The sequence below is a fragment of the Aphis gossypii genome, unplaced genomic scaffold (assembly GCF_020184175.1).
Source record: "Aphis gossypii isolate Hap1 unplaced genomic scaffold, ASM2018417v2 Contig00244, whole genome shotgun sequence".
Taxonomy (NCBI): Eukaryota; Metazoa; Arthropoda; class Insecta; order Hemiptera; family Aphididae; genus Aphis; species Aphis gossypii.
In genome coordinates, this window is record NW_026083036.1 from 30,376 (window position 1) to 51,295 (window position 20,920).

At 29.0% G+C, this 20,920-nt stretch overlaps 1 protein-coding gene and 1 pseudogene across 1 annotated transcript; one reads left to right on the plus strand and one right to left on the minus strand.

Annotated features, from left to right (window-relative positions):
• Window positions 1-3,336: 3,336 nt before the first annotated feature.
• Window positions 3,337-4,834, minus strand: LOC126553419 (uncharacterized). The gene is made up of 2 exons (XM_050208586.1): window positions 4,206-4,834; window positions 3,337-3,886 (listed from the first exon to the last, which is right to left on the minus strand). The coding sequence occupies exons 1-2, from the start codon at window positions 4,832-4,834 to the stop codon at window positions 3,337-3,339; spliced, it is 1,179 nt and encodes a 392-aa protein (XP_050064543.1).
• A 14,245-nt stretch (window positions 4,835-19,079) lies between these two features.
• LOC126553420 (uncharacterized) lies at window positions 19,080-19,687 on the plus strand (annotated as a pseudogene).
• The last annotated feature ends 1,233 nt before the right edge of the window (window positions 19,688-20,920 follow it).

Sequence of the window (20,920 nt, forward strand, 5' to 3'; positions counted from 1 at the left end):
TGCTTGTAATCATATAATGACCGAGGTTTTCTAGAAAAATCATTTGGTGTTGTCTTCTGATAATCAGTCAGTTTGTCAGAAATAATTTTTATGTCTCTTGCAAGCATCCGAATAGGAAGAGGTCCAGATACCCAGAGACTTATCATTTTTTTCATAACTCCAAGGCAAACTAAGTGCATGTAATCCAGAGGTACATTTGAAATCAATCCAAATTGTGGAATATTATTTAGTATGGATATACTGTGTTGATAAGTGTCGGCATAATCATTGTTTTTGAATTTTAAATCAGTTCTCAAATCACTAAAACCTATAATTTCATCTGAATCACCATTAACTTCATTTTCAGTTGTACATAATGGAAAACAAATTCTATTGTTTATATAACTACCTTTAATTATACATTTAGAACAACTATAATATCCTGTGTGACCTTTGGTACATAAAACAAACGATTTAGCTGGGGCATCACAAATTAAACCATACATTTTAATATTAATTAATTTATTGTTTGGAAGTTTAAATCCGTTTTGAATTAAAGGAACAATTTCATTCACAAATTGTTCCAAGTACATATTAGAGTCAATAGGTTTCTCATGTCCATAGTATGCACCAATCATAAAAACTTTTTTGAACTTAGTATCTGAACATAGAATAGGCCAAATGCTACTATTAGATGATTTAGCAATTGGCAATCCATCAATATTAATTAATAATTCTAAGGTATCCACATTGTACTGTTCTTCAACCATATTCAAAATACACTTTTCAAGACCATAATACCAAAAGGAACTATTTCCAATCTCAATTAAATTATACAAGGGTAATCGAGAAGTTTTTAATAATGTTCGAGCATCTAATGGTAAATTATTATGATTAGTATGTTTGTTTAATATAACTAATAACTGAGACAATGCTGAATGAGTAATATTATTATTTATAGCCCAAACTCTAAGACTAGATTCAAATTCTTCTAAATATTGTATAGGGTCTGAGTTATTATAACTTGGTGACAAATTGGAATCTTTATCAGAACAAACAAGCGGATCAGATGAAAGTGGATCAGAGAAAAGTAGATCAGATGATGAATCAGAAGTAGATGAATCTGCTAAATCATCATTATTAGATAAAATTTCATTTGTCGAAATATGAAAATTGTTTGATACTGCTTGTGAAGTAATTACACTTTGTAATGACTTATAAGTGTCACCATTGCCGTCAGAACTACTACTACTACTAGAATTATCATATGTTAGTAAACTTGAATGGTGATCATTACTAGCAATAATACGACGGATCTGACGCCTTGAACATGACAACAATGGTTTTCTTCGTTTATTTATGTTATTCATTATAATTCAGAAGTTGATGTTATACTAACAGAATTAATAATAATTTATACAATTGATGTAGGACGTAGGTATCAAATTAATTAATAGTGTATAATATGTATATTATATATGTTATGTAATAATATAAAAAAACTTTTAGTGCGGCATCCACACACCATAGACCACTTATATTACAACCTTCTTTATTATAAAATAATTAAAAGTATAGGTACTCACGAATCACGTATAGGTATGAGAAGAGTAGAATCGGTAGGTGCGTTTAACTCGTATACCTGCTATATCTGAGATGACACAATTGACACAATATAATTATAATATAATATGAACACTAGTATACTATATTAAATATTTTAAACGTTAAAACACGATTAAAACTCAAAACAGTTAAAAAATAATATGAATAATTTAAGGTTAACGGCTGCAAATAATAATCTATGTTTATAAACATAAATATAACGCGCGTTATTGAGATAAAGTAGTCCACGTACATTTATATATACCGCGCGTCCGCGGCTCGCGCATTGTGATAAAGTAATAATAGTATTATTATTATTGTAGTCACTAGTCGGCGAGTGGCGCGTGGTTGGATATAATCATCATCATGGTTTCCTATATAAATTATAACAAATATGTAACTTTGTTTCATAACATTGTAATTTATAATCACTGTATCAGAAATATATTTAAATATAACAATTTGTAACATATCAACAAATAATTTCTGAAATATTTCAGAAATATTATATATGTAATCAATATCAATATGTAATATTGTAACATAACATGATGTTTCAGAAACCTAAATGATATTATTTGTGTTGTGTGGGATATTAATAAACTGTACCAAAAATTTGTATTTATATTTTTAATAAAGAAAATAGTCAATTAAAAGTTAATATTATTATTACAGTCATTAACCTATTATGTTTACTTAGAAAATAGTATATTATAAATTGCATACTTTTCTTGATTTCTTTTCTGCAAAGTCATCTATAAAATCATCAAATGACAGATTATCTAACACATCACTTTCAATGCTCATAACTGATAAAAAGTTCAAACGATCTTCATTCATTGTAGTTCGTAATCTATTTTTTATAATTTTCAATCTTGAAAATGTGCGTTCACTACTACAATTGGTGACCATAATTACTAAATACATGCGTAATGCGATTTCAACATTTGGAAAAGCTGATATTACGTCTTTTTCAATTAAAGTTTTGTACATAAAATGCTCATTACTCATGTCTGCTGTGGCTTGGAATAAAGTTTTATAAATTCAGAAAAATGAATTATTTCAACACACAACGATTCGTCTAAGTCGTCATCGTTGTAGTAATCCGGCATATTACATTACTATTTAATTACATCATTCCTGTTACCCTGAGCTGATATTAGTTGTTTAGATTTAGAATACTGAATATTAATATATTATATTTAATAATAGATAATTAGATAATTGGATTACGAACATGGTTTTAGTAATCGTTTATATAGATTTTTAAGATTAAAATTATGTATTTAAATAATTGGTCATAGTAAACATGAAATAGAAACTTATAGTCGAATTTCCTGTTTACCATGACACGTACGTATATTTTGGGGACTACGCCCAAATAGTTTAATATAAAAGAGGTTGTGGTAGTATTAAGAATTAGACATAGTTAAGCCTCACTCACGCATAGACCGATGGCGTTGTTCTATACTTAACAACACATCGGGCTAGCTTTTATTATATACATTGTTTCAGTGAATAAATAACTTTTAATTCAAACGAGTTGTTTATTAACTTCAAACTTCCTACACTCTCTGAAGAAGACATACGACAAAGTGGACTTCGTCGTTAAATCGTGCTGAGCCATCTTCGCCAAGACCGGCTCACTACATCGTATACAGCTACAAGGTTTTTAGCTGCTTCTTGTAATTCTTGGTTGCTAAGATTATTTAATTGTCCAAAAAATCCAAAACGATCACATATTACTTCATATTATGCTTTAAGTCTTTGACTTATTGCTGATGGCATTTGATCTATAACAGGTAAAAAACATTCTACTTTAAATTTTTCTGAATGATTTAGTTGTGAATCAGGACCTTTGCCATAATCTAAAGGATTCAATCGAATATTAAGTTTACGAGATTGTTTTTTATTATCATTATATTCATTTGATTTTGAGATGATTTTGCCTTTTTTCTCAAAAATTGAAAAACCATCGCGTTGAGCATCAATAAAGCACTTTAATGACTTGACAGATGCAACAGCATTATTAAGGTCTAATGTGGGAGCTTGAAGAATTTTATTAGTAGCGTTGAAACGATCCAGAATTTCGTTCCAAAATGCACAATATATACCTGTTTCTAACTTACACATCTTGTTGTATAGTCCGTTTGCTTCATCACGTGTTTTTGATAACTCATTTAAATTATTAGATATACTGTCAAGAGTAGATTTTATTTGAGAATATCCATGAAATAATGGTTTAGTTGCGTCAGATCGACATGACCAGCGAGTGGTAGAAATTCTTTTTGGTATTTGTACTCTGACAGTTTTGTCAGTGGATTGTAAATTTTTTTTTATTCATCATAACGATGTGTCGATGCAGTAAAAAAGTATATATAGCTTCTAAAAAATTAAAAAAAGATATAGCAGATGAACAACATTCAGCAGCAACTTTCCCAACTAAATTTAGGGAATGGGCTGCACATGGAACCCATGTTGCTAACTTGTTTACAGCAATTATTTTGCTTTGGAGACCATTATATTTACCACTCATGGCTGACGCGTTGTCATATGATTGACCTCGCCAATTATTTATTTCTATACCATTATTTTCCAAAACTTTCATTATACTATTAAACATATCTTGTGCCTTATGTCCTTGATTGGGTAAAAATTTTAAAAATCTTTCAACGGGTTTAGAGCCTTCCATGAACCGAAATACTACAGTTAGTTGATCGACATGACCTTCATCTGGTGTAGAATCTAGAGAAATAGAATAATATTTTGATATTTTCATGCGTGTCACTATCGCATTTAGAACTTGATGACCCATACATTGTATTAACTGTTCACAAATATTTGATGACAAATAATTAGTGTGACCACTCCCACAATTCCCTTTTTCATGAATGTGCTTTTTCAAGTAATCGTCATATTCTGCTAAAAGTTCAAGTAAACCAAAGTAGTTTCCATTACTTTTAGATCCTACTAGTTCATCATCTCCTTTTAAAGCCAGTCCACGTTTACATAAAAATTTAATAACGCTTATTAGCCTGGTCAAAATTGTTTTCCAATATGATTTTTCTTGCTCCACTTGTTTTTGAAGTTCTGTATCAATACGTCCCAACATTTCTGATCGATGTCCAAATGCAATAAATGAATTTAGATGATTTTTTGAAGTCTCATGCTCAATTAGACGATCACTGGAGTTTTTCCAATTGGAAAATCCTTCAGTTGTGAATTGTGTACGAGATGAAGTTGAAGACATCAATTTACATATAGAACAATAAAGACGACCGTTGGAAGGGGAAAAACATAACCATATTCGATTAATAAAATCACCGTTCTTGTGTTTTCTCTTAAACATTCCAGTGTGACACTTACGAGTCCATTTTTCTGTACTATTTTTTTGTATAAATGATTTTTCTTTTAATAATTCTTCATCACAATTTTGTAAATCTATTATGCCTCTCTTAATCCAATAATCAACATATTATTTTGATACATTTTCTGGCCATAATCCAATATCTGTTGTCATTTCAATTGGTGTATTTTGAATAATTTCAAAGTTATCTAAAGTACTCGTATCCAAGTATTCTTCGTCAGCTGTGGAAGTTGCATTTAGACAAATTTGAGTATCTATTACCGATGGTTCGTTTGTTTTATTTTCTTTTTCATTAGTAGTATTTGATATAGCTGCGGTATCATTTGGTAATGGCCTTGTTTCAAAAAAACTAGATATCATTTTTGTTTTTTTGATAATATTTTTATTATTCTCTTCTTTTTCATTTTTTAGCTTCCGTTTGGAAGCGCCACTTTTATAAATTCTTTTCATGTTTATTATTTATTTACCAACCTATAGTAAAATATTAAATACATTTATAACTAATATAATAATATTTATTTTACAATTATTAAAAGTAATAATTAATAATATTTGTAATTTGTTGATTTCAAAGATATTTAGATACGAATAAACAAACAAATTTCGAAATATGCTGTAGTACCTATGTATTAATGAAAAAAGTATTTAATTACACCAAAACAGATAATGAGTAAAATATGTATATACATTAATATCCATTCTCTAATTATTATAATAAATTAATTTTAATATTTTCTACTTCGTATAGATTATTAAAATTATTTAATTTTAAATTTATTATAAATATTACTTACTTATTAAAACAATTGAACAGTACAGGCCCATGAGTATTCTTGGCTGATCATAATGAAATAACGAGATTTAGACAAAAAGTGGAATGTACAAAATAATAAATAATTCACAATAAAGACATAAACGCTATAAACAGCGATAAGCCTATAACGATTATAGACGTCTTGAATTTTCCAACATTTTACATTGTGATTTGTGACAGATTACAATATGATTTTTATATATAGGTACTCGTATAAACATATACATGTAATTATACAACCTGCAACTTTACGTCACCGTGATAATGCAATAATAACAACTGTAGTATACTGTATTACAATTTAATTTATACTTTATACCTAATTAATTTTTATTTTCAAAACTATATTTTTTTTTTAAACATAGTATTGCAATTTTTTTATATTTCTTATTCGAGTCTCAGGGGCCCTTAAAATTTAATAAATATTTAATATGCCCTTAATGCCCCCCGTCAAATTCGGCCCTGTACCGTGTAAATTGCAAGCATCGATCTATCATTGTTCAGGCTCTACGTTTATTAATCAGTGAGTCACTCAAGTCATAATATTATAGTCAAACTGCTTGCCATTGCCGTGAGACTCTCTTATGATTATGCGATCAGTATATTATCATGTAGGCATCCACACGTGATGGATTGCGGACTCCGCGAGATGTGTAAGTAAGTTTATAATTTCTAACACTTAAGTTTCAAAGTTATATCATTTTTTTTTTTTTACTACGGTGGGTAAAATACAATAATGTGCCATATCGTGGTTTTTATATTGTTGCCTGTTGGTAAAATAATAAAACTTGGTATGACTTGTTATGATAGTATATTGCTGTGAATTTGAAATTTACTGTGGACATATTTACATATTGACTTATTTCGCTAATTCTTATTTTTGTTGTTATGGTTTTAACAAAATAAAACAACAGGTCTATAACTATTATATTCAATCATAATCAATAGCGACCTTAATATATTTTATTTTCATGCTGGACTGCAGTGACTGTTGTTGTTTTTTTACATCAAGATTTCGAACTTTTCTGGTGGATTTTACTAAAATTGTATTACATAATTTGCGACCAAAAGGAGCGAATCATCAGTGAAAAATGTTACAGAAACGGGGAAAATAAATAATAATAACAAAAAAGTTGTTACCATGGTTACCAAAAATAAAATAGTAATAATAATAGTAATAGTAGTCATCGGTATTTTTTATTTTTCATTTTTTTTTTTTTTAATTTTCCGTGCAACTTTCTTAATTTTTTCTTTCATAAAAACTTTCTCCTGGCAATTACAACTCAAACAAAAAAAGAATGATCGAAATCGGTCCAGGCGTTTCGAAGCTTACTCGTAACAAAGATTTCCACTTTAGCTTTTATTTATATATATGTAAAATATATAAATATGTGTATATAAATGATATTATAGGTACTCAACACTTGTTAAATAAAAAATGCATTTTATGATAATGATAGTAAAAGCATAATAATTCATGACTAATAAAATAAACAAGTATATAAATTATAAACGATTACCTACAAACTAATTACACTTAATTTAATTGTTTTGTCTTATAATAAAACTAACAGGTGTTTGCAGTATGCACAAGCAATGAATATAAAATGATAGCTATGAGGAATAGAATCCATGATGAATATCCTAATATATTAGTATACGGATGTAATGCCCATTATTTAAATTTATTAGAAAATTACATTACACCAAGAACAGCATTGGCGCCTATAGAGAAAGTTCAAAAGTATTTTAGGAATCACCATCAACCACATGTATGTCATAAGATTATTTTACTTTATTTTGTTTTATAAATCAATAAACTTGTTATCTATTCAGATTTAAGGAGTTTTACATAACAACTTTTACTATTGTCTATTAGAATTGGTAAAAGAGAAGGACGGTTTGATGCCACAAATATCAAATTTGACTAGATAGAATTCTCAAGAAGCATGTGTCAGTACTTTTCTCAACAATTTTTATAAGTATCAGGAAATTATGAATACACACATTTGTGAATTTGACAAGTCTATTTGCCAAATTTTGAACAACAATGGACTGTATAGAGATTCGTTGAATTTACAAAAGCAATTAAAACTTGTTGCTTAAGTATTACATAAGGTTACTTGTTACCTACATTTCACTATTTTTTTTTTAAACTTTTTTTAATTTTTATGATTCAATTTTCAAAATCAAATATTGATTAAATGTTTTATTGTTTCATAGGTATTTTGAACTTTTATACCAAGTAATTTTATAAAGTTTTTTTTCACTATCTTGATAAAAGATTTAATTATTTTTAAATAGAAAAAATGTAATTAAATACTAAGCTTTAATTTATTGATATAAAAAAGGGTGCTAAATAATAAAATGTTCACCATCTAATATTTTAATTATACATTAAACTTAAAATTTTAATAGCTTATAGCAGGGGCGTATACAAGGGAGGGGATGTGGGGGTCTGACCCCCCCATGGGCCATAAGCCTTTTATAAAATGTGTTCTTAGTATAAGGGCGTTGCAAGAAAACATAAATGAAATGGATAGATTTTTTTGGAAGTTTTTATTTCGTCATACAACCAAAATTTGGTAAACTAATGACTAATGAGTAATGACCAATCGGCAAACATTAATATTTTGTTACATTTATTTTATTTATAAGAATAAAATATGAACGACCAGCTGTTGCCACCGCAGCCGATAATAAGTTATTATGCTATAATAACGATGCGCGATGCCCGCATGTCCATGCGGATAATAATAGATTTTCCTACGTTATAAAAAGTTTTAAGAAAATAACAATATAAATAGAATATAATGCTCGTTGCTTTGAAATAAGTATTAAAATACTAAAATGTTATCAATTTAGTATTAATACTGGTTATTTATAATTTGTTCATTGAAAGCTAAAAATGACTTAATAACAATTGTAGTAACCAGTGATAGTTACTGCACGCTTCTTTTACGACGAATACACGTTCCGTCGTAGGTTGGAGAGTTGAGGTATATATAAGTTAACAATAAATTAATAAGACAATTGATACGTTTATTAACTTATAAAACAATAATGAAAAGGCTTTCGTTAGCGTAAGCACAAATACTTAGCTACCGGAGAGCAAGTGACAACACTAACTTGGTCTAACTGACTCTTAACTAACTCTGATTAAATCTATGATGAGGACTCATATTTATATGGAACATGCCGTGATGGAGAATCGGATGATCTACGTCTATGAAGTGGCGTGATGTGTCTAATCCAATCAGGAAACGGCATTAGTGGTCCGACTCGGTGGCGTGATATAGTTATAGACCACTGGACTTTAGCACTACGTTTTTATACTAAAAACGTCGGTTTACTACATTCCTCCCCTATAAGATGATACTCCGTATCACATCGGGGTGGGGTACAGGGAATACCTCGTCTTGATCTGAGGTGCGGATGGTAATGGAATAATGTCGTCCTTGATCTGGTCCTGTGTTCGATTAGTTGCTGGAACGTCTTCGTTTGGTTCTGTCGGGTATGGTTCTTCGACTTGTACTGGAGTTTGAAAATGCCATAATTCTACTTCTTAATCTGTTGCGATATTTCATCTGGATCTCCTGGTACCGTTTATTGTGCACCATGGTTGTTTTTCTGTGCATCTTATTATAGTTAGAACAATACAGATAATTGTTATTGTACTAATTACATATAATATATAGTCGTGTCTGCGTTTCGGATAATCTTTAATACAACTTAATTTATTCGGATCTGGTGTTACCCCGTTTTCGCTAATCAAATGCCCCAAATATACCACCTCTTTACGTAAGAATGCACATTTCACTGGCTGTAACTTAAGTTTATGCGATCTCAGACGTGTGAATACTTGTTCTAGTTTATTTTGGTGGTCGCGTAAACTTGACCCATGGACGACGATGTCATCTAGATATGCCGTACATAACTCCTCTAAACCCATTAAATTTGCTTTCATGGCCCGTGTAAACGTTGCAGGCGTTGAACTAAGTCCAAATGGTAATCTCAAAAATTCGTAATGACCTGATTTTGTAGAAAAAACTGTTTTATGCGTGTCCCCCTCATCTACCATTATTTGATGATAACCGCTCGCAAGGTCTAAAGTCGAAAAGTATTTTGATGAACCTAATGATTCCAATATTTCTAGAATATTTGGTAACCCATACGCTTCGTTTTCAGTGACCTCGTTAAGTTTCCGGAAATCTACGCATACTCGCATTTTTTGTTTCCCTTCTGCATCTTTTTTCTTTTTAACTACTACCAAAGGAAAATTAAACGATGATACCGAGTCACGTATAATGTTAGCTTCCTTCATTTCTTTTATTTGTCTCTCTATTTCATCTTGATATGCATGTGGTAACCTATATGGACGTATATTTATCGGTTTAACGCACCTAGGAGTGTTAATTTTATGCGTAACTATATCAGTAGCACCTAATTGATCACCTTCAAAGGAAAATAAATCAGAAAAACGGCTACAAAGGTCTATTATACTATCACGTTCCTCGTTGTTAAGGTGTTCCGTTTTAATAGTTTCCTTAATTTTTCTAATTTTACTATCCGCGTATTTTTCTTCGCTAGCAATAAAAACACAATCATTAAAAGGTTCCCACTTTAGATTACTCGTGGTTAATTGATCGATAATAAATGGTTTCTCCGATATATTTACTATATTACTTATAATTTTATCGCCTTTTACCGGACTGATACTATTAGCTATAATTACGTCTTCGTTAATCTTTTTTTTTTTATCGTAATAAATTCGTGTTTAATTTGTTCATCCCAGTGCCGGATTTAGCGGGGGTGCAGGGGGCGCAATGCACCGGGGCCTCAAGACTGAGGTTTTATTAAGGGCCTCAGATCGAAGTCCTATATTTTTTAAATTAACTATCAATATTTAATAATATATTATAATGAAATGAATAATTTATTTTAAGAAGTTACTGATAACCATTTATTTAGGGTTGTTGGAATTTCAGATAATTCTATTTATTATTGTTATTGTCCGTTGTACAGATCTATTTTTAAACACATTACTTATAATATACACTATACGTCGAATACTAATTTTGTATAATCATATCACTTTACTTTTTCGTCTGGACGATAATGCATCACTGCTATGTCTAGCTGGACGAACTATAGATAACCGTTGTTATATTTTATAAATTTATTTATATAGTGAATGATATAACTTACGAATTACGGGTACGTCTTGATCACGGTTATCTATACAGGATGTAACTCGCGCTATACTATACTGAACAACAGATAGACCAAGAGCGGTGGCCACGTGAAGTACAGCGCTAGTTGTATCTGGCCCTATTTTTCGTAACAGAACATACGTCGTTTTGTACTTTTTTGTTAATTGCTCAAACATAATTGATTTTACGAACAGTGTTCATGACTTAAATTGTAGCCTATAGTTCTTTACATATATACTATCACTTATCATATTTTCACTTAGGTAACTGTTTTTATCAGAATATATAAAGTTGAATAAAAAAGTAAAAATCCACTGTACCTATTCTCTTTACAAACGTACAATTTTAATTTTGTAATTTTGATTAGTACCTATTGTTACTTATTTGTATTATGGTGAAGTGTTGTGTTGTGGGCTGTACATCAGGCTATAAAAGCAATCCTGAAAAAGTTCCACAGTTCTGTGTACCTAAAGATGATAAACGACGCGAAGTTTGGGCAAAAGCTATTCCTAGAAAGGATTTTATTTTAACAGAAAAACACTTTGTTTGTTTCAAACATTTCCGTGAAGATGACGTTATAAGATATTGGAAATCTGGTGACATACAGGTAAGTTATTATTAATTAATTTATGAACATAATTTAATTGTACGCATTAGGTACTGTGTATATTTATGTGCACAATAGGTAGATTGAAATATCTCAATTAAATATACATGGAATGGTATAAGTTAGATATATATTATTTTGGTTATATACGTTCCTATATAAGTAGCTAAGTCATGAAAGTGTAGTTGGTACCTACCTACATACAAAGATGAGTACATTTGAAATAAAGTGTAAAAATACTAAATAGCTTATTTTTGTATTTTAAATGAAGGTACCATCAACTAAATTTCATATTTTGTACCTATTCTTTAATTTATTTTGATGCCTTTTTGCCAATAGTATAGGTAATGCACATATTTAATTTGGGGTAGTTAAAATTTTAAAATTTATCATAAATTATGAAACTAATTTTTGGAAAATAAATTAATAACTTAATGTGAAAAGTAAATTTAGCTTTCTTAAAAATGTGTTTTTGTCAACAGGTCTCTTACACAAAAATTAAATTAAATAAAGAAGCTGTCCCATCAATCTTTCCAGGTCCTAAATACTTGTCAAAGAGCTCAACCAAAAGAAAAGAACCTAGGTACTGTTAGGTGTGCTATACCCAAGAAAATTAAATTTAGTGATCCAGAAAACCTTAAACAAGATGCAATAAATACAGAAATACCAAGTGAAAATGTATCTCCAAGCTTAAAAATACATTTTAACCTGTTTCATGAAATAGCTGTTCAAATCTGTCATCAATTATACATTGGCCTCTTGCATCACCTGTTTGCAATAACAGTATTCAGAACAAATATTGTTTTGTATATTTCTGTTGTGGAGATTATTTTCCTGTGATAGAAAAATCAGTAATGGTTAATAAATCTGGGAAAATTACATTTGGAATTTTTGGCCAAGAAGTTAGCTGTACAGTTTTGGGTATAATTCCTGGAGAAAATATTAATTTACTTGTTGACAACATTAAAGAGTTTGAAACAATAAATATTTGTCATGGTGGACCTAGAATTGAAGAATTTCCCAAAGTGTCTTCAAATGTGTGTACTAAATCTACAACTGGTAGATTAAAACATAACCAATGCCTCAAGTCATAAAAACTGGTTCTGCATCTTGTCATAGGTGTAGAAGATTAAGAAATGTACTAAATATGCAAAAGCAAAGAATGGTGTCGGATAGTAGGCAATTAGCTCAATTATCACCAACAAAAAAGTTAGTTGTGAATGAATTGCGTAGGGTGAAAAACAATTTACAAAAAAAATTTAACCGAGCCAAACAATGTATAGTTGATTTAAAATTGGAACTAAATAAAGTGCAGAATGAAATGTCCAAAAAAGGCAATTAATCTATTAAAGAAAAATTAGACCAATGTGAAAATATGAACGAGTCACAAAAGATATTAATATTGGAATGTTTTGCAGCAAGTAAAGTTAAAAATGTTAAAAGTTGTCGATATAGTGAACACTGGTTGATGCTCTGCTTATTATTTAACATCAGATCCCCAAGTGCTTATAAGTATCTACGCAGTAGTGCTTTACTACCTCTACCTCACCCTAAAACTGTTAGACGCCACCTGTCGTTAATAAAAACTACTTGTGGATTTGATGAAGATTTCTTAAAAATACTTTCCAAAAAATTTGAACGAATGACTGATACAGCTGTTGTATTATATGTATGAATATTTTATAAGAGATGTTAGTACGTAAGAAATAAGTTAAGAAAAACTATAGATAATAAGTAAAACAGCAAAATTCAATAAGTTAAGCAATACTTAATTATTCACACAAATAGGTTAAAATAACAATTGTGCAATTCAGTGTCAGTAAACTTTATATTACAGTTAGCATAGTAAGCAAGATATAATAATAAGAAATGTAATAAATTTGTTTAATAATTTATTAATCGGGTTAAAATAACAATTATATAATAATCATAGTGTCATAGTGTCTATAAACTGTAAATTTAACGTAGTAATAGAAAAATGTAAAACAATCGATAGTAATTCGATTGTAAGTGTAATATATAAGAGAGATGGCTAAGACAACAAAGGGGGTCAGTGGTGGTGATCGTGTGACTCGATCACCACCGGACGTCGTGTTGAAACTTCAAATAAAGTACTTTGCGTTATTTTGTGTTTAACTTTATTTTGGTATACGTCCGAGTAATCGGCGTATACGACACAGCAAAACATGGTGTACTTTTATTTGATGCAGTTCATCTAAGAAAAAGTTTACATGTAAACTCATCAACTTTAACCTATTCTGGCTTAGAAGATTTTGGTAATGATATTTCTGGAGTTGGTCATAAAGAACTCGCAGACAATGCTTTAGTCTCTATGTTTCAATCTTTGGGGTCTAATTTTTACCAAACAATCGGTTGTTTTGCCTCCAAAAGTGAAGTTAAAGGTAAACACAATTAATTTTTTACCTTGATGTTTTATAATTAATTGTAAAACTTAACTTTTATAGGAGTAACTATAACACAATTGGTTTTAAAAGCTATATCACTTTTGAAAAATATTGGTATTTCGGTGGACGGAATTGTTTGTGATGGAGCAACAACCAATAGAAAAATGTGGTCTGAATTAGGCATAGTTGGTTCCCAAGATGGCATGAAAAATTATTTTGAACATCCTTCTACTCATAACAAGAGAGTTTATGCATTTTCGGATTTTGTACACCTTTTCAAGTGTGTTCGAAATCGTCTTTATAATAATAAAACTTTACGAGTAAGACATATTTTGTTTGGAGTACCTAATTACTAATATTTAATTGTTCTTATTAATTGTATTTTTATTTTATAATATATTTCTTATTCTTAAGCTTCATTCAGAATCTGATAGTGTTGCTTGGGGTTATTACAAAGAGGTGTATAAAGAAGATACTAAACATCCAGCAAATCTTAGAATAGCTCCTAGAATAACACCCCAACACCTTGATCTTACCTCTATGGCAAAAATGAGAGTGAGACTTTGTACACACTACACAGGTACCTACTAACAATCCTTAATTTAATTTAATCTTATGAATTAAAATTTGAAATTATGATGTTTCTAAACATTCTAGGTACTAAGTATGAGCATGGCTAAAGCAATGAGATACTACAAGAGTTAAGGTAGTGTTATGCTCAAAGGTTCTGATGAAACAGCCAATTTCACTGAGTTCTGGAATAATCTTTTTGACAATTTAAATCATAACTTACCCTGGCAAGGTTTAAAACTAGATGACCTTGACGAATTTAAAGTAATGTTAATTCTTTTGTAATGCAATTTAAATGTACTTCCTATAATTTTAAAAATACATTTTTGTAAATATTTAAGGACGCATTATACTATATTGACTGCTGGGAAAATGAAATGTTTGCTGGTCATATTAATCAAGAAGAGTTCCTTACGAATCAAACAGCTGAAGGATTAAGGGTTACACTAAATTCAACTATTGATTTATCAAAATATTTGTTAGAGACATGCAGTTTTACATATGTACTAACTGGAAAAATGTTCCAGGACCCTCTTGAAGTACCTAAGTGACAAATAATATATATACTTAATGTATTATATTCCTGATTATAAATTATTATAGTAATTGAAAAATAGTATTTATTTCTAAATACATTTCTTGAACTGGTATTACATTTTAAATTTAAATTCCAAACATTTATTGAAATCTTAGTGCAGGTATTTAATATTTTTGTTTTTACACTATATTGTCATATACTCATATTACTTCAAGTTTATAAATAATTTAAAATGTACCTATAGACATTGAATTGGAACAAATTGGTATGCATTCACTTTATGTTATGCTTATGTGTGTTTCTTTTCTTTCAGAAATTTTTTGTTATAATAAGACAAAGTTGTGGACCCAATGATCACCCTACCACACCCACGTTTTTACATTTGTATAAAATACTTTCGGTTTATTCGGTTGTAAAACCGCCAAAGTATGGTAATTGCTCTGTTACTTCTACTGATACTCCACAAATTTCTTTGGCAGATTTACATGAAATATTTCATAATAAGGACAGCTGTAGAACAGAAAAAATCACTAAGTTGAAAACTAAACTTAATGAATTGATTGAAGAAGGTGTTTTTGAACCGTGTGACATTCTTCCGAATTGTAGTAACAATGAAGAATGCAGTATAAGAGACTCCATTATTTATTATGTTTGTGGGTATGTTACAAAAAAAATTTTAAAATGGAAAAAATGCTCAAAATGTATTAGCTTTTTTAAGACTTGCAATGCTAATCATCCTGCTGCTGAGCTTGTTTCTCTGAAAACCAATGGAAAACTTATTTATCCTAATACTTATTTATATGATTTTTTAAGTACTGTAGAACATTCGTTTTCATTATTTTGTCATGAATATGATGTATTCGATAAAGTTGTTGATGATATTACTGGGGCAAACTTTAATTTCAAATTTACTTGTGCTGAACATATCATTGATGTTACTACTGAAATTATAATTAATTATATTCAGATGAGATTGAGGCAGTTTGCATACCAGGAGAATTTGAAAATGCAAAAGTTTCGAGAGAAAAGAAAAAGTTATCAAAACTATATAATTCTTAAATTCAAAGTTTATCCTTATTATTTATCTATTGTCATATTGTTATTGCTGCATTAAAGAATTAAAAAATATGCTTTGTTGTTTTTATTCAAATTTTAAATCAATAATAAAACACAATATTTTCTATCCTTCTTACTTATCTATTGCTTTGTTATTTCTGCATTAAAGAATTTAAAAATATGCTAAATAATGCTTTTATTCAAATTCTAAAATATTGTGTATTCATTTACAGGGTACATGAATCACATCTTATCTGAACCAAATAAAAAAAATATTTTGATTGTGCAGATAAATATATACAAATAATTATACTATAATAAAAATAAAAAAATATGGTGTAATTTTAATAAGTACTAAAATATTATATTATTGTTTAAGAATTCAATTCAAATCCAAACAGTGTTTCATGTTATATCTTAATTTGTAATTTATGTAAAATCAATCATTAGTTGATAGTTGTTAACTAGATACCATATTTTAAATGTCTCGATTGTAAAATCATTAATCATAATAAAATTATAAGAAAAATAATTCGTTTTATGTCCTAAACCACGGTCGTTTGAGAAGTAATAGGGCCAGATGCAACTAGCGCTGTAGTTCGTGAGTCCACCACCCATCGACGCTCAATAACAGACCGTTATCCAACCTGTATAGATAACCGTGGTCTTGATTCTTGATGCAGTGTTATTGGATTTCGATCAAATTATTTTATACTTTATATTGTTACTTATTTTTTACGTACGCTATTATATTACTTTTTTTCATTTACTGACTAAAAACGTAAATTACCTATGTACACTATCTTTTGTTGACTTTTTTTGTCCAACAGGCTGTTTGAAAGTGGAGCATCCAAGAGACGTAGAAAAAATATACAAAACAATGAATTAAAAAAATATTAAGGATTAATGAATAATTTTGTATTCATCAATTCAGGTAATTATACAATTTTCAATTTTATACAATTACAAATTTTTCAATTTGTATAATGAGCTAGTTTTTGTTTTAAATTGTAATATAAAGATCATAAATAGTAGATAGTTATTATAGCTCAATCAGCTTATAGTTGTAAATTAATTGAATTTTTATGTAATTATTATCATTGTAATTTTCTTATTTTTAGAAGTAGAACTGAAAGCACAAGATAACCCTGAAATTGTAGTTATTACTAATGAAGAAAGTGTTTGCCAATCAAAAAATGCCCAAAGTAATGTACTATTTTTTTGATTAATTTTTGAAGTACCTATATAAAATAATATATTTTATTTAGATGGTGTAGAGCAAAAAGTTCAAAGTAATCATGGAAATATAGAAATTGTTAATGAGTTAAATGAACAAGTAAACCAAAATAATAAAAATGAATCAATGGAAATCCAAGGTAATTTATTGTTTATATTTTTATTAAATGTAGTTTAAATATAATTTAATAAAATAAGTGTGATCTTGCTTTATAAATCATACAATTAATGATTGTGATATTATTATATTATTTTTATTAAGTAATAAATAATAAACAAACATACTAAAACTAAGTCACAAGAAGAATCAAGAAGTATTTACATTTTATTATGTATTAGTTCTTACTTTTTTTCAAACAAAAGTGTTCATTATATTATAGTTCTCATTTAAGTATTAAATACAATAATAAAATAACCATTAGTGATATGTACCATCAGTATTATTTTAAATTTAATGGTTTAATTTAATTTATTCAGGTCTGAACTTACTTTATGATTATCCAACTGATCAAGCACATTTTCTTGGAATAACATTAACAAGTGTAATCAAAAGATCTATTATAGAATATGGACCATGTAAACCAAAAATTGAATTTCCACGCAATGAAGACAAAAGAAAATTTTCAGTAGAATATTATAATTTATCATCAAAATCTGGTAATCGTATTCCTCGTACATGGCTTTGCTATTCGCCTATCCTAAATTATGTTTATTGTGAATCATGTTGCCTTTTTGCTGACAGACAATATATAAATTATAAGTCTGAATGGATTACTGGAATAGATAACTGGCAACATCTTTCTCAAAAAATATTTAAACATGAAAGTTCAATTCAACATATTGAATCTGTAAAAATTCGATCTCTGTGGGCAAAAAATAAAGTTTTAGATAGTCAACTAGAAAATCAAGTATTAGAAGAGGCTGCATTCTGGAGAAGTGTACTGGAAAGAATTATAATGATAATTTTACATTTAACTAGTGGAAATACTGCTCTTCGAGGAAATAAAGTTATGCCAATGTTTTTCCATTATAATAGATTCTACTTTAGATATAACTAAACTGGATCAGCTGAGTGTTATTATTCGGTATAAATTTTGAAGAGAAGAAACTAGAAGTTAAGGAGTCATTTGTAGGTTTTTTTTTAGTTAAAACACCACGGAGCTGCTGATTATACACAGATGATATGTGAAATTCTATTAAAACTTGACTTGGATATTAACAAATGCCGTGGACAAGGTTATGATGGGGCATCTGTGATGAGCGGAGTCTATTCTGGCGTTCAAACTAGAATAAAAGAACTTGTTCCATCAGCATCATATATTCATTGTTGTAGTCACAATCTTAATTTAGTAATATCTGATGCAGTTAAATGTCATAGTAAAGTATTGAATTTTTTTGACACAGTTCAAGCAATTTTTTAATTTTTTTGCTAATAGTGCGCCAAGATGGGCACTTTTAGCATTTGGACATGATATTTCTATTAAAATCCGTACAAAGGTTCTAAAAAAAGTGTGCCCTACTAGGTAGGAAGCTCGACATGATGCAATATTTTCCTTGAAAGAACGTTATATAGATGTACTTAAATCGTTGACTCACATTATTCTTACTAGTAATAAAACATCAGAAAAAACATTAGCCGGTGGATTAAAAAAAAAGTTGGAAACATTTGAATTTATTTTGATTCTATGTATGTGGGAACCAATTCTACGTTCTTTGCGTATTGTATCAAAACGGCTACAAAATATAAATATGGATTTGGGAGCAGCTTCAAACATGATACAGCTTGCTGTGACATCAACTCAAGATATCAGAGACAACTACCAGCATATTTTAATTATTGCAAAAAAATTATGTAAAAAATGGAATATACCAGTCACATATCCCAACGAACGTAAAAACAAGCTGTAAAATATTTTGATGAAATAGATGGTGATCGTAGACTTAACACTAATGAAGATAATTTTAAAGTTCAAATCTTTTTCCCTGTTATGGACTCTGTTTTATCACAACTTATAGCTCGATTTAAAGGAACACATGATGTAGTTGAAACTTTTTCATTTTTAAATCCTACTTCATTTTTATCAAAAACTGAAAAAGAAGTTATCAATGCATCATATGACTTCATATTAAAGTATAGTAATGATATCAGCACAGATTTAACCCAACAATTATTAAGTTTAAGAACTAGTTTACAAAAACATCAACTTAAAACTATTAAGAGCTTGGCCATTTATATTGTTGAAAATGATTTATCCATTGTATTTCCAGATGTTTTAAGCGCATGTGTAATATTATAACCATACCCATTACTGTTGCAGAAGCAGAACGTTCTTTTTCTAAATTAAAAATAATAAAAAATATTTGAGAAACTCAATGAGTCAAAATAGACTAAGTAATATTGCAGTATTAAACATAGAAAGAGAAAGAACAAATGAAATAAATATATCACAAATAATTAATAACTTTTACTATATCAAATCAAGAAAAAAAAATTTTTGAAATAAATGTATTTAAGTATTAAAAACTATTTATAATATTGTTGATTTTTATTTTTGATGTATTTTAAACTTTTTATATTTGTTTCCTTCAATTTTAGCAAAATGTTGAGAATACAGTCATTACTCATTATTATATTAATTATTAATGATTTCGATTGACTCGATTTATGTTATACTAGCATACATTAATACTTCATATCTAAAAAGTATAGCCGTATAGGTATGGACAGTGACGTACTAACGGGGGGGGGATAACCCCCCCCAAAGTTCAGGTCTAAGTACGCTACTGGGTATGGAAATAATGAGTGTAATGTATATTTCATAATTTACCTAACAATTAAGGTAGGTACTAATATTTCATGATTTTAGGTTATTTAATATTTCAATATGTATTTAATAAATAGTTAAGTGCTATGTCAAAAAAAAATTTTTTAAGGGGCCTCAAATAGATAGTCGCACCCAGGCCTCCTGAGACTTAGATCCGGCACTGGTTCGTCCGCTCTAATTTGTAAAACGCAGTTACTTTGCGGTGGAATAATTAACGCGTTATTATCGATTTCTTTTTTTTCTGGTATTATTAATATTTCCTTATCCCAATCTAAGACGACTTTGTTTAATTTCAAAAATGTTATGCCTATTATACCTGCTTCAGGTATTGGAAAATCATCGTATACAATATCGAATTTAACTGTAAAAAGTTGTTTGTTAATGTAAATTGGAATTACCACAGATCCTACTGTTTCTACTGGACTTGTATTAATGCCCTTAATCTTTTTTTTATCTTTTTCATTCACGATTATGTGCCCTTTTAAACTTGAAATTTTTATTATGTTCATTTCCGAACCACTATCAATTAAAAATTTAATTTCGTTTTTAACAAATTTATCCGAAAAACACGTAATATGTTCCTGTGTTATTGGTGTTATAATACGAACGTTCCTTCCCGATTGTATTTCACTGATAGACCTATCGTGATTTTCCTGACCATTTCTTTCTGCGGTTTTATCTTGTTCGTTACGTTTTAATTTACGG